The sequence below is a fragment of the Parasteatoda tepidariorum genome, chromosome 3 (genome assembly GCF_043381705.1).
Source record: "Parasteatoda tepidariorum isolate YZ-2023 chromosome 3, CAS_Ptep_4.0, whole genome shotgun sequence".
Taxonomy (NCBI): domain Eukaryota; kingdom Metazoa; phylum Arthropoda; class Arachnida; order Araneae; family Theridiidae; genus Parasteatoda; species Parasteatoda tepidariorum.
In genome coordinates, this window is record NC_092206.1 from 66,908,139 (window position 1) to 66,924,205 (window position 16,067).

Sequence of the window (16,067 nt, forward strand, 5' to 3'; positions counted from 1 at the left end):
GATCTAAAAATACCTTAAAATCCGGCGTTTGCACTTTTTCTTTTTTTAATGAATATGTAATTAATTTTCTAAAAGGAGACTTTTGTGACGGTATTTATTATTTTTAAGATGAAGAATATTTGTAAAGGATTCATTTTTAATGTAATCCATTTTTAGAATAATATATTTTGTGAAAGTTTCAATTTTACGATAAATTATTTTACGACGTTTTTACGATAAAATATTTTTTGATAAAGCTATAGTTTTTACAATAAGTTATTTTTATAAAAGGTCCGCTTTAATGATAACAAAGTTTATGAAGGGTTCGTTAAACAAACCTAAATTTCTTCCATAAAATGAACCTCATTATATAAAATGTGCTAATAATTACAACGCACTCGTTCAATTCGTAGGTTTAATTCCTTTATCACGTTTAACAACTTTTATGAATGAAAGGAAAAATAATTACGCCAAACAAATGTTCTAAGTTTTCTGGAAATCAGTAAAATGCTTTTGACAAAAACGGTCTTCAGGTGTCACGCAGGAAAGAATAAAATAAACTATAATATTTAATACGAAGTATCTGTTTCAATACATGTACCTTTTAAGAATCATTGTTTATCTTTATGCAGCCTGAATTTATTATCACTTTCTGTGGGCAGCTGAGGCCTTGCTCTTTATTACAAAGGAGAAAGTGCATAAAGAAAAAACTTATTCATAGATAGAATTAGTTTAATGTGTGTCTCATTAATAATAATTTTCATTTTCTTTGAGCAGCTTCTTTATATAGAATAGATACAATTTAAATTCTTTTTAGATTTTTTTTAACGACACTTTTATGATGATTCACCTGCTTGGAGGTTATTTTTCTAATCCCTCCTCGTGTATTAAGTAAACGAAGCAGATGTTTCGTAGATGTGGAGGTTTTTTTTCGCTTGACATATCTATCTGAAGCGGCGTAATTTTAACATTAGTTTACATAACTCGGCGTAATTTAACATTAGTTTACAATTAATTAATTATTTAGGGAACGTTTATAAGTTTTGTGAACGAATTGGGTTAGAGCGTTGAGAGTTTTTTAATAATCATTACGCAAAACTAACGATGCAATGGTTGAACTTCATTAACATGGTTTTTCGAAGCTTTTTCGCCGAGGAAAATTTTAAAAAAAGTCACTGTCTATGTGCCACAAGACTTGAAAAAAAAATTTTTTTTTTGATGAACAGCTTAAAAGATTTTTACTATAGTATATATATTAGTATTATAGTAGGGGTGCACAACCTTTTTGAGTGAAGGGCCACTTGCACAGCAGGTTGGCTAACGAAGGGCCGCACATGTATTTAGACATGTTAATGACAAATGAAATAATGTTTATTTAAACATTAGCGTTCCATTTTTTTTATTAATAAACTTAGTAATATCAATAACTTAGTAGCGTTCCATTATTAGAATTCATTAAAAAATAAAAAAACTTATACTTTTTTTTTTCTTTTTTTTTTTTACAAAAAAAAAATTGCTATTTTTATGATATGAACAATAGATTTATCAAAATAAATAAACATTGAGGAAAAGAAATATTTTTTTAAAATCATATCATGCAATATGAAAACTCATTTTAGAATTAAATTCTAATAAATTAAAAAAAACTGCAATGCCCACAGAAAGAAAGTAGGAAAAAGTTTAGTCATAATTAAGTAATATAAATTCAAATTAAATATTTTAATTGAAGAAAATTTATAGGTTTTAAACAAAAGCCTAAAATAAAAACAAAACTGTGATAGTTCAAAATAAAATTCAATGCTTATTTTGTAATGTACTTTATTATTTTATTTTATTAATTATTAGATTTTTTATATCGTAAACATTTTCCTTTTTTTTATCGAAAAAGATCACTTAAGCAACAAAAAATTGAAATCTAAACTACAAACAGTGAGCAGTTTAAAAATTCACGTTTTCCGCCATTTTATGAATTTCTCAAGTTGCAATAACATTGCATTTAAATTAGGGAGGGATGTAACGAGTATTTGGCCCTTCTGTGAAAAATTCAGTTGGTTGAATGATCAGTCAAATATTTGGCAGAATATTTTTTAGAAATGTATTTTTCTAAGTTTTTTTTATTTTTGAATTTTTATAGATATTACTTTTTTTTTTAAAAAATATAATCAGTCAAGTCAATTTTGTCATTTTTTCGATACTTTGAGAATTGAGAAGGATCCATTTTTTGCAGTTTTTATTATAACCCAGCATTTTAACAGAACGTCTCATACTATTAATTTATTATCACTCTTTCCCTGTACTGTAATATAAATAACCAGTAACATAGAAAAGTGTGATTTTCAGCATTAAAGTTTTGTTTCAGGAACTAAGAAAAATTTGTTTTTTCTGTTTTTCTTTTTTTAGGCATTTTTATTATGACTCAGCATTTTTTTAAAAATAAAGTTACAAATAAAAAAAATTTTTATAGCAATTTTTTTTCTTCTAAAATTATGGCAATGAGAAAAATTTAAATTGAGATTTTCGGCATAAGATTTTCACTTAAAAAATTAAGAACATTTTTTCTATCTTTTTATTTTCTTTAAATAAAAAAAAAACTTTTTTTAGACGTTTTCATTATAACGCAGTAATTTTTAATAGCATTTCTGTTGACTTAATTCTTTTTTCTTGGCTTTTTCTGGTAATTGAAAAATTGAGATGTTCAGCTTTAAAAAAAATTTTCAAAAATTAAGATTGATTTTTACGTTCTCTGTTTCGCTTTTCGACATTTTCAAAAACGTTCTTGATTGGCCTTATTTTTTAGAGTTAATTAACGTTTTTCCAGGAAATATTATTCTGAGCATTGAAATTTTAGTTTCAGTGTTGCTATACTGCTAAAAGATTTTGCTATTTGGCCCCAAGTGAACGGCGTTCAATAGATTTTTTCTTCTTCTTTTTGCCGAATATTTGGTTTTTGATCAAATCACAATTCATTACCACATTCGACCAAATCATATTCGTTGCGGAAATAAAAAAGAAGGAAAAATAACTAGGATTTACGATAAAACTGTACGGTAATACCGTATCAAAAAGTGATTATTTAATTGCGTGATTAACAATCACGTGTCGTAATAACATCATAGTTAAATAACGGGATCGTCAAAATCACGAGGAAAAGTATAGAAATAATTAGGAAAAAATATATTTATGCTGAACTCAGCACAAATAAAGCGCGTCAAATGCATGATTTAAAATTTGCATGTCGTAACAGAATAATTGGAATTTTTTATAATACGTAGGAACGCATAGCAATAACTGCCGAGAAAAATTTTTGAAGAAAAAGAAAGAATTGCAAAAAAAAAATAGAAAATCACTTAGATTTAAGATGAAATCGTCACAAATAAAGTGCCCAAAAAGTGATTATTTAAATTTGCGATCTGAAACTCGCGTCGTTATAAAAATTCGGAATTTTCAAAATCACGTAGAAAAGCGGAAATAACTGTTTAAAAAAAATCATTTATATTTACGATAAATTCGGCTTCAAGAAAGCGCGTTAAACGTACATTTACTAAAGAATCTGTTAAAATTGATTGTGTCAAAACGTGATGACTTAAAAGTGCGATTAAAAATTGCCATTTTTTAAAATTTTTTTATTGTGTTTAGAAGCTCTCGCGGGCCGCACTTCAGTAGTCGAAGACCCGCATTTGGCCCGAGGGCCGCAGGTTTTGCACCCCTATATTATAGTATATATATTAGAAAGTGAACATTTAAAGGTGCATTTTTTTAAAGAAAAAAGGTATTTATTTTTTTTAAAAAATAATTTAAAATTTAAAATCACTTTAAAAAATTTTAATGCTATATTATACCCTTTGAAAAAAAGAGAAACTTATAAAAAATGAACCAGTTGAGAATAATCCGAACGAAGTAAATATTTGTAATAGTAATCAGTATTAAACCTATAAGCACAGATTTTTTTTGTGTGTATTTTAACTGTTACTTAATTTTTCTTAAAAATGGTATATGAATAAAAATGCTGTTTTATAAGGGATGGCTGCTTATTTTTACAAAAAGGGTGCATTTATCGGTATCAAAGAGCATGCAAGAGCATGTCCTTCTAATAACGCTTAGGAAGAACACTGTGATTTATTTTGATTTTATGCAATATCTAACTGACAGCACCCTTAAAAATGTTATTTAAAAATAAAACAAAATTTTGCACTTAAGTTTTGTTTGTTATATTTTAATCCACTACTCAGTCAGCGTTAACTGAAAAAAAAAAATCTCGTTTTGCATAAAAATATCATTATCAGCCTATAAATTAAATTTTTTTTCAACTTTTTACATTTCTTAGTGTGTTGGGAAAGTGGCACTCTTACCCTAAGGGTAAGACAACCCTCTTCTAACCTGAAAAAAAAGTACCAGGGAGACAATTGACTCTGAAAGGAGTTACACCCTGGCTTCTGTATTGTTACTTAAAAGTGTTGACACCCTGTATTTAAATGACGCCCTTTATTGTCATTACTTAAGACATATTGCATTAATAAATACATAAAAATAAATTAATTGTCGCATTTTTTATTCAGAAATGCAAGAGGAGGCCTTATGTAACATTTATTTTTACACTGAACCACTCATCTTGATGAATTGTACCCGCAGTTTTTTATTTCTTTTTTGTAAAGGAACGCAAAAATGTATTTACTTTCGTCTGCATATCGGCGGGATATTCGGACCTCCAGTAACTGTCATATCCAATCAAGATTTTTGGTACATCTTCTGACTCTTCACTACCAACAAAAGTGAAGTAGTCGAGAGGCAGAATCCAATCTTCCATGAGAGTGAAAAACAAATTGTGATTTTCATCCTCCTCTATTTGGATTATTTTATATAGTTGATTAGCTTGGATTCCGTATAAACTAATCAAACTGTCTGCGTCGATTGTTTTACCCGTGAAGCATTCAATGCTTTCTACATTATCCGATTTGCTGATTGTAACAGCAAAGAATTCAGGTACTTGGGGATATTCTTGATCCGCCTGATTGCTTTTTGATTCTGGAAATGTCAGATTGTTGGATGGAGACGAAGATTCGTTTTGTAACTGACTCTCATTCTGATCTGTATCTGACGTATTCTCAAAATTTTCTTCGCTTGTTTTTTCTGTATCTATTTCGAGAGTCGTCGAATCGTAATCCGGAACCATTTTGTCTGCGTCTGCTTCGTTGGCGCTGCCTTCCTGGGGGATTCGCTCTGGTACGATGGATTTTCCAGTTTGTAAGTTTCCTAAAACAAGTAATTTCCGACTATTAAAATTCTTTTTGTTGTTTTTCTTTTCTAGAAAATGAAAATGTGGGTGGTAAATGGAAATATATCTATATCCCCCAACCAGTTTCGAAACTGTAACTTTAGGTAATTTGAGAATAACCTTCGATTCATCGTTGCTGTAACCTTTGGCGATAGTTTTTCCTACTTCGGTGCCAACAACTAAACCAATTTCTCTTTGATTATAACTAATATCTTCCAGTCGTAAACTACTTCCATTTCCCAGTAACATTTTTGTTATCGATCCAACTGCAAAAATAGATTTCACGTTTGTGTGAAAATGTTCGTTTATAATTAAATACGGATAACCATTGCTGTTACTAACAGGCAAGGTGAATGACAAAGAACTTTGTTGCAACATGCCAAATGTTGTATAGTTAATATTTTTCGTGCTAAACAGTATCAAAGCGCGGCAATCCAGACGGATTGTTTCTGTTTCTGTAAGGACATCAACATAATATATCTGCTTTGCTTCCTTTTCATATTCCAGAGCCCCTTCATAAATTTCTATGTTTTCTTTTGTTAGCATAAATTCAGCGAGACACTTAATAGCTTTGTTCTTGAAACCACTTTTATATAATTCAGACGATTTTACATAAACTAACTTGAAGGAGTGTAGTTTTTCTTCTAATAGAACCGCTATTGCAATAAATGCTTCTAAGCAGTTTCCGTGAATCACGATTTTCCCATCCCTTTTTTCCCATTGGATTTCTGCAAATGTTTTAAATTTTTGCTTCGTTTCTTCTTTATGTTGAGTTTTAGCTTCTTTGTTCTCTGATATCTTTCTCAACCACGTTATAAGCTCGACACCTTCGTTTTCGTCGTTTATAGTAAAAACGTTTGTTGGCTCTTCGCTTGCTTCGTAATTACGTTGGATGTTTTTTAGCAACGAATACCTTCCAGGTGTTGTATCCTCTTCTTTTTTTGCAATCCTTTTTAAATATTGTCTTTGGAACTGTAGATCTTCGCATAGAACTAAATACTCAAACCCTATGTCAAAGTCTTCGTCATCTTTAGTATTACTCATTACACGTAGCACATTATTTTTTATATTTGATATACTCCCACGCACAATAGTGACCCAAATAGGTAAACACATTCTGTCCAATTCATCTTGTGAATAACTGGGTCTGTAAGGTAAAAACTTATACCCTTCTTTATTGGCTGGATTCTCGCCAATTGCGTTACTTTTGGTTATGAGTGTTAAATTTGTAAATCTGTAGTTCGTGTTGTAGATTAAACCCTCTAATACACCTTGCAAATTATCTGAGTTTCCGGCTATTATTATTCTTGCTGATATAAGTTTCTTGTCTTGCAAGACCATTTTTGTACAAGTAAAGCAAAGACTAAAACTTTTATTATCTGATATTTTTGCTTCATTATCAATGTCTTCTAATCGAATGGTTAAAGATTGTTTCGATTGTTTCTTAACTGGTTTTAGAGGTATTAATTGATCTAGAATGTTGCACAGTGACTGCCAATATAATGGGTTTAAATAAATTTCGTGGGATGGATAAATTTTATAATAAAGAATAGATTTTTCACTAATTCGCATAACTTCTTTCAAGAAAAACTTAGCCGAAGACTTTGCTATTGGGTGCAATACGCAGTGCTTCAGTTCTCCCTGCTTTGTATGCTCATGGTGCTTTACGTTGATCCTCTCGGCTATGTCATAACTTCTTCGAATTAGATCTGTTTCTTTTGACGAGGAAACAATAGCTATGCCTAGTATTTGGTCTTCTGAAATTAAGCAAATTCCTTGCAAAGCCTCATCTGCATCTTCTAGACAATGATTCAAATCGTCCAGAAGATAAGTCTTGAGACAACTATTATAAATCAAGTTTTTGATGTCTTCTAAATCACATTCCTGATACCTCCTGACACTGTACTTCCTGTTTAACCCAGCTTTATGGAATACAAAAAGTTCTTTGTTGTAAGCGCTAAAAGGGCGAGCTGGAATCGGAGAGAAATGTTGTCTTAATAACGGTACTTGCTTTGTTCCGTAAGGAAGCAAAAGTATGCTGTAGTCCATCATAGGAAAATGTTTAAATCCTGCTTGAATGAGATTTAAAATTTCGTGTTCGAATTTCTTTTCTACTGCTAATTGTTCGATGAAAAAGCAGTTGTCGATTCCACTATAAAAATGAATGTTCTGAATCGCACCGTCATGATTTTTGTTGTTTTTGAATATTTTGTTGCGTTGATTGTCATCAGTATGATCTGTTGCAAGAAATTCAAAAGGTTCACGAATTTTAGCCGATGAATAATTATTCTGAATTCGGTATTTTGCCCTGGATGGCGAACCAGATATGAAACCCATGTTCCTGTAGCTTATGTTTTTGAGGTCACTGGTTTTACTAGTTTCTAGTTGGTTCTCTGCAATTTTGCTTATATTTTTTTCAGCCATCTTTTGCGCTTCACGTATAATAATTTGTTTGTCCATATAGGAGAGTTTTATTTTGGACTGCTGTTTTGAAGTGGCATGTTTATATTTTGCCTTTTCGTATATTTCGAATCCTATTGAAGATTTTCGGAACAGTGCAATTTTATTATCTGGTAACATTTCCAAAATGTACAATGCTAACAATGCAAAATCCTCTTGAGAAGGATCGAACAAATCTGCCCTAACTATTTCGCTTTGCTTTTCAGTTTGTATATCTAATATCTTCTTACCTAATCTTGAAACTAATTTCATATGAATTGCATTAGTTGTATCAAATTTGTCTGAATTAATTAGCTTGACCAACACACGCGGCGAAAATTCATTTAAACTTTCATCTGTTATTAAAGACATGTGTTTGGAGTTAGATAGATCAAACTGTTTTGAATTAAACAAGTATTTTAGATCTTTTTTGTCGTTTATATTCGTTTCAAATTCGTTTTCTTCGGAGGTTTTACAGATACTGTTCAACACATCATTTATGCAATGCTTCACAGCTGATTCCGTGCCTTCTTGGTGGGAAGTTTTATCGACTTTGGCCACACCCGGTTCTTTTTTATCTAGTTTTTGATCTGTACGATTCACATCTAATTCCGTGTCTTCTAGATAAGATTCATTAGTTACTTTTTTCATAGCTAATTTCCCTTCATCCCTGCGCTTAGTATCTAATTCCATGTCCGCTTCTTTAGATGTTTTTGTTATTTTGGTTGCAATTTGTTCCTCTACACTCATACGCTTAACATCTGATTCCGTGTCGCTTTTGTCAGACGTGGCATTAACTACATTTTGCACTACTAGATACTCTTCGTCTGTATGCTTAGCATCCAATTCCGTGTGCTCCTTTTTAGATGCTTCGTCTTCTTTGGCCACAACTTGTTGTTTTTCATTCATATATTTTACATCTAATTCGGAGTCCTTTTGATTAGAAATGCTATTAATTCCATTTGTAACATCTAGTTCGTCATCATCCGTACTTAATTCCGCTGTAGGTACTTGGTTGCCACTATTAGGATCTTCATAAGTTTTATCCGGGCAATTTTTCTTCTTTAAACCACGTACTGTTTCTAGCTGAAAATGCTCGTTCAAAAAATTCAAATCAACTCTTAGAGTCGTTGCGAACATGAAACCAACGGCATCTCCTTTATATGCGTCAGCTATAGCTATGCAGGTGTTATCTTCGTCATAAGTAAAATACTTATATGTCGGGTATTTGTCTTCACCGAAATCTAAGAAGTCAAGAGTTAAGCTCTGCAGTTCATTATTTGACAATGACGAATACATTTGGCTAAAAATGTTTTTTAAAGCAATATAATCTTCACACCGTTTTGATCTTATTCCAACTTTTGGTATTAAGTCTTTTCTTTCTTTATAAAGCAGCCGAATACCCCCTTTGAAGTGTATGTTTTGCCAGGAAGGTTGCTTAAATATATTGTCGACTTCATCTACGCCGTTAGTTACAATACAGCAATAAATAAGAAGCGGCAGCTTGCAAAATGTATCCATTAAAAGAATATCCATGTATTCCTCTGTCATTTCTCCCACTACAATGCTCAAAAACAGTGAATTTACACCATTTATTTGTAATTGGTTGTCATTATTTAATAGAGACATTTGCTCCGAGTTGTCAGATAAAATTCGTGGAAAATCACAAAATGCCACATAGGCTTTAATTTGATTGCCTTCTTTTAATATTAAGGACCAGACGTTTTTTTCGAACAACTCCTTAATGCTACCACATTTAAAGGGTTTTAAAGTGGATTTTTCATAAACTTTACATGCCCAAGTTAAATTATCGCTTTCTGGAAAACTTACTTCAACGATGCTTGCCATTATAAGAAAATTGGTCAATTACAGAAAGCTAGAATATTTCGTTTCAAAATTAACTATACGTTATTTCCTATTTATAAAATTTTTTTCGACTTTATCTGAAACTGGTTTTGTTTGTAATAAAAACTTTTGCCGACCCTTTTCAATTTAATTGTCAATTTAGAGATGAAGCAATTAATTGTTAAATCCAGGAATAAATAGGGGATAAATACAAGTTTGTATGAAGAAATTGATGATAAATTACGGAAGATGTCTTTGTTTCTCCTAAATTGGTAATCTCTTAATGAAGATAAATGTTGCGTATTAATTTTTTTTGATGCAGTACATTAATATTGCTTATATTGATTTGATATAATTTAATATTACAAAGTTTTCATCAAGTCGAGTAATGAAATTTACTTATCAATATTCACCCGGTATCTTAAAAAAAATCAAACCGGAAGTCTTACAGTCCTCTTATGACGTCATAGCAGCTCAGATTAATGTAAATTAGGGCCCCTGAATTCGAGGTATATATGATAAATGTAGAGGCTCCTATTTACACTAAAGAAAAGCTTTAGTGTAAATAGGAGTCTTAGGTAGAGCCCCTGAATTAGTTTAGCAGCCTTAGGTAAATCATGAGGAAGTTATAAACGCCTCTTATTGTACTGCCATCTATTGATAATAAGAGAAAACTTCCATCAGGAATAAGGTGAATAGTGCAGATATGTGGCTTAAATCTTTTTAAAAAAAATAATTTTTTGTCTTGTTCACAAGCAACGGTTGAATTTCAGGCAATTCTATAATTCCTTTGCTCAATTCTTTATTTTTCAAGGCAAGTGTAAGATTAAATTAATGAAAATATATTTAAATTAATAATTACTGATTCAATATGCTAAACTTACGGCCAAGCCAATACAAATTCTAAAGATACTATTACATATTTATACTACTAAAGGTAAATAATGGATTCGAAATTTTTTTTTTCCTTCTTCTCCGATTTAAGTAATACAAATACGCTAGCCTTTAATATTTAGTCTTATTAATTTAACCAATTCTATTCTTCTCTTTTTAGGTTAAGGTATTCGAAATTGTTATGCGATATACAGGGTGATTCTAAAAAGATGGGCAAAATTTTAGGAAGCGATAGTACACACTCAAGCAAACAATTTTTATCAAAGAATGCATGGTCGAAAATAAAACGTAAAGGTGCTGGAGCATTTGGAAAGTTGTTTGATGCAAACGTGAAAGCTCCATTCCTGTTGGGAGTTACTGCTCTGCGTTACTTGTCCCCAAGCTTTCGGCCGCTGCAGGGAAAGTTCGTGATATGCCTGGTGTGTTTCAGAATGTTCGCCTATCTTTCATAGCCGCTGCCGGCCACTGTTTTGAACACTTATTGTAAACACATGCCATTATATTTTGCTTTTATAACTTAACTTCATCGTTCGTTGTGTGTTTTTGCCTCATATAAGACACTAAACTTTGACGCCCTCTAGCGGTTTTGCGTTTTGTTTTCGACCATGCATTCTTTGATAAAAATTATTTGCCTGGGCGTGTACTATCACTTCCTAAAATTTTACCCATCTTTTTAGAATCACCCTGTATAAATCGAAAGGCTGATGCGTGATGCTGCCGAAACTTTTAAGCCCCACTAAATTGCTCGAAGTCATTATTGTTGTGTCGTTTTTTAGAACTTTTGGATCAGTTACCGAACTGTCGCCAACAACACATAATTTCAACTTTTGTGGGACTAATTAAAAAAAATTTTTTTATTCCATCTTTTCACGATACATGTACTTTGGGAGCTAAATTGTGTTAGTTATGAATGTTTTTCCACGTTCAATTGTTTTCCTATCGTTCGTTAAATAAAAATGATTGATGTTTCATTTTTAAAACCACAAATCTCAATCAGAGGTGTGAAAAGAAGTATGTTTAATGTGTTTACATTTTCCGCTTCGCTGAGTGTCTCAGCAATGATATCTGCAGTTTTTAGAACCTGGATGTTCGCCAGCTATCATTTTTGGTTGCAAATGTTTCTTTTAAGCTCGTTTCCCTTTTCCTTATATCTTTACCTCAGTTACTTTTATGATTAATGATGTTACATTTCGTCGTCGTGACGAATATATTCCATGAAGTAATTAGGTTTCACCCATTTTAACTTTGTTTTTAGGAAACTTTTAAAAATATTAAAATGTTGTCGATGACTGTTAGCTGCTCACACTTATACGTATTCTTATATCATAGCTTTTTTTCCCCAGCGTTAACTGAAACATGCGTATAAGCTACACTCGTGGCACAAACTAAAATTATGTCGTGTTACTCGACGTAGGCTATATTTTTTCACGTTTTATTTATGGAAACCGAAATAACATCTCAATTCTTACACTCCGTCGAAAAATGTCATATAAGAGCTATTTAAAAGTTTAAATCGGCACGTTCTTATTCAGAAGCTTATTATTGCCGGGTACAGCAATTATGCTATGTTTGGAAAAATTACTTTCAGGCGATGCAAGCTTAGTTGACATTTGATTTGGTGGTACGTAATTCTTAATTTTGAAATTATTTATGGTGAAATATGGGAACAGCCATAGTACTTTGATTAAATCAAAACGCACTTTTTTTTCAATATTAGAAAAAAAAATTAAACCAAAATGTTAGTTTCCTGGAAAGAATTTATTTGTTTTCGAAGTAAAAAAAAAAGTTGATTTCAGTAACATAATTCAAACGTGCTTGTTCTTTTATTGAGCAATAAAATTTATTCTTGTGATGATAGATTTGTTCCATGAAATAGTTTTTTGAAAAAAGAAATTTTCCCTAGTGCCCAAGATAAAATAAAAAATCAGAAAATTTTATTAAGTCTGTTCTAACACAAGCGCTCTTCCAAACTTGAACATTATTTGACCCAAATAAATAAATTTATTAAATTAATTTCATTGGAATTATTGCAAATATTGTTACGTTTGCATCATTGAAAAAATTATTAACTGTGTGTAAACCTGTTTTGTATATTCCAGCTAGAAATAAAATTATTGCTCTGAACGACTTTAAAACTATAAAACTGTTCCTACAAGCTGCTCAAAAATTAAATGGAAGTAAATTATTATTGAAGATAAGTAAAACGTTTGAAAACTACACAAAAGTTCAATTTCCAAATTATTTTAATGATCACTTATTTTTTTGCCCTTAAAAAAAATGTGAGCTACCACTTATTTTCTATTATTTAATATTTTTGTTGTTGTTTAATTTGGATTTAGATCCTTATTTTTTTTCTTAAGGGCAAGCTTATTTTTGTTAATTGCTTTTTTTAAAAAAAAAAATTCGAAACAATATTTCGATACTTTTATGAATTTTCATTGATTATCCGTACAAGGTGTAACAAAACTAATAGTCACAATTGTAAAAGAAAAGTTACCAAAGCAAGTATCTTCTACAATACAAAGTGGGGTCGGAGAACTAAGGATGATGAACATTGATTATTGAACATCAAGAATACAATAAAGACGAATACGAGGACAAAGAATCTTCATTAATAAAAACTTTAGAACAAATCATTGAGCGAACATCAGCTGCGTTACGTAAGGTGATTCCTAGCATTTACTAACGTCTGCATCGGCGATACTGTCTTCGAATGATTCCACGAGTGTTTCGTGAACGACACTTTTGAAATTATCCCAACGGAAAAAAAAACTTGATAGGTCTTGGTTGTTTTGCCAAGCAAAAGTAGGCTCACTCTTACAGTTCTCCTTGCTTTCCAAAAATTGTTTTCTTCAACTGGTACACTTGTGGTTGTGACCGTTAATTTTGTTGCACGTAGTAATTATTACTATATTAAAAGCGTAATTGGTTGTTTGGAAAATATAGCAATCAAATGTTTAATTTTCCCTTTAAATGTCTTTACAAAAAGTACTATTCTAAGTTAAAATAAATCGCTCCAGATGAAAATTCCTATTTGCTACTTCAAATGTAATAAAAATTGCTGAACAAGATGCTTAAAAACACTCACATACTCATTTAAAACTAAGCTTTCGAAAGATTTGTGTGCTGGTTTATTTTTATTGTCTTGATATGTAACTATGAGTTAGTCTATTCCCTTTTTTTTTTCTATTTCAGCATGCTTTTAAATAACGCTTGTAATTCTCATAGCTTTAGCTTTGAATCTCAGTCGGAATGCTTCTTTGAAATTAAACATTATTATCATTGTTTAAATAAGAGTTACTGTATTTAGACGGGAGAACACCCATGTGATGAGCGACTTGGCTCTGATGCTCGGAGACGAGCCAAATTCTCAACTTCATTGAAGAGACTGATTGTTTACGTTTTTATTCACTTATTTTTTTTAATCGTTAGCGTTTTTAACGGACATTTTTCCAAAATCTCTTATTTTCATTCACGTAAGTCTAATATTTTTTCACCAGTGCCTGCGCACTTGAAGTGCGCATAAGCAATTGCTTCTAATCTTGCTTGCGGAATATAACTTAAGTGTGCGAATTCTCCCTATTGTCTGAAACACCGCAATAGAGTTGTTAAAGCTGATGTCATGCCCCTGGCAATTCATCAATGATCAATGAGTTGCAGAAGATAGCAACTGATAGGGATACGTTTCTATTGGGATGTGAATATGAATCGTCCAATAAGAATGGTGCAAACGAGAATTGATTGTTCTACTCAGTGATTAAGTTCATCTGATGGCTTAGAATCTCTATAAGACTTTTTACTGAAATTCGAAACATATCTCTACATTATATATAACGTATATTACTGCAGCGGGAAAAAAATTACATTTGTAAAAGGAGGAATACCACGTCATATTTTGCTAAACGTTACCAATTATCATCTGAAATAATTGGATTCCTGCAAGTGACGTCATGATTGTTAAATCATGGCATTTGTCGATTCAGAAGCCTATCAGGTTCGACATTCACACTTGGCGTCACTTATACAGGTATCCAATTAAATCTGATTTAAATCAAATGGTTAGGCATAATCACTTCGTTTCTGTGGTCTTTTTATGTATACACTGAATAAGATTATTCAGCGGGACACTCAGATATTGTCTGCGGATTAATGCATTGAAAACCCCAGTTTAAGCTTACCTTTTTATGAGTTTCTGTATAGATTTAAATTGAAAAACTATGTTTACTCTAATGAATCTAATTAGAATATTTTTTCTTTCTTTTTAGGTAAGTCAAATTCATTCCTTCGTGAATTATTGAATCCTTATAATTAGTAAGTAAATCATTATTTTGATGGCTTATTTCGTTATAAAATTATTAAGGTTTTATTTGCCGTATTTAATGTTTAAAGCTTTATCTATCTGAATCTGTAAAATATTCAAAGAAAAATATACAATAATTACATAACAATCTTGTTAAATTGGGACTAATTGCGTATGATGATTAAGAAAGTTTGTTACGTAAGATGTCTTAAAACGCCATGGTTTGTTAGGTGCTTTTCAATTATTTAAACGGCTTTATTCAAGCGTTTTTATAATTATATTATTATTTCTTTATTTTAATTATTGTTGGACTGGTATAATGTTATATAATTTCAAAATTAAATTTTTCCTTAGAACATAGTTTAAAGATGTTTTTTTTTCCTTAGAAAACTGTTACAATTTAAAAAAAAAAAATTTAACTAATCAACTTATACACTTTACTTTAATGTGATACTATTTGCTATCTGTTTGTATGAAATATTTGTTAAGAACTGCTGTTAATTATAAAAAAGTTTTTTTTTTCTTTTCTGTTGACTAATTGATAATAGACTGATTTTTATTCGTCAGCCTTTGCCTAAGGGACTAATTTTGCTACCAATCTTGACGCCAACTTCATCAAGTGGCACTTAAATATAAAACTACCAGATAAGATAACACTTGATTCGAAACTCATTGAAAGCGCAAAAATATGCTTAGAAATTTTTGATTAATTTATACCGCTTTATTTTCTGTAAAAGCTTCTCATTTACCACTAAAGTTAAATCCGTAAAACTGTGTCGTCCCCCCCTTTAATTCAGGAACTTTTTATTTTAGCGGCCCGAAATTTGAAAAGCGAATGAACTGGGCTATTTTAACTCCCAATCCTTAAAGTAGTTCAAATTTCAATTAAACCCTTCAAGAGAGACTTGAAAAATGAAATTTTTTCATTAGTTTACAACTAGCAGCCATTGGTAAACATTAAACAGCAGACGATTATGTCTTTTAATATGTTTTAAAAATAACAACAATAACGCTTGCTAGCTTATAGCTCTCAGCAATTGTGAAAGAATGTACTTTTATATTTAACTATTTTTTATTTGTTATGTCAGATAAACTCATCGATCAACGTGAACGTGGTAGTACAGGCTGTCCACATGACCAAATTAGTATTTCCAAAATTATGTGAACCACTTTTTTTTTGTTTTTTGTTTATTGACGTACCTTAAAATGGTGTTTCTATTCGCGATCGCAACGCTCGAGTACGCCGTCTAGCGGGAGCCTGTAAATATCGGACATTAACTTAATACAATCACATTTTCTGCCATCAAAGTCATTGACTGAATCAGACGCCATTTTTTA

The 16,067-nt window shown here is 31.1% G+C and overlaps 2 protein-coding genes across 3 annotated transcripts in view; one reads left to right on the forward strand and one right to left on the reverse strand.

Annotated features, from left to right (window-relative positions):
* Positions 1 to 16,067, forward strand: part of LOC107454396 (bone morphogenetic protein receptor type-2) — a 108,291-nt gene that overhangs the window by 24,588 nt on the left and 67,636 nt on the right. The gene's annotated exons all lie outside the window — the stretch shown is intronic.
* Positions 1,627 to 9,538, reverse strand: LOC139425189 (uncharacterized). Its single transcript, XM_071179058.1, has one exon. It carries the CDS (start codon positions 9,536 to 9,538, stop codon positions 4,613 to 4,615), a length of 4,926 nt encoding a protein of 1,641 aa, XP_071035159.1. The 3' UTR covers positions 1,627 to 4,612.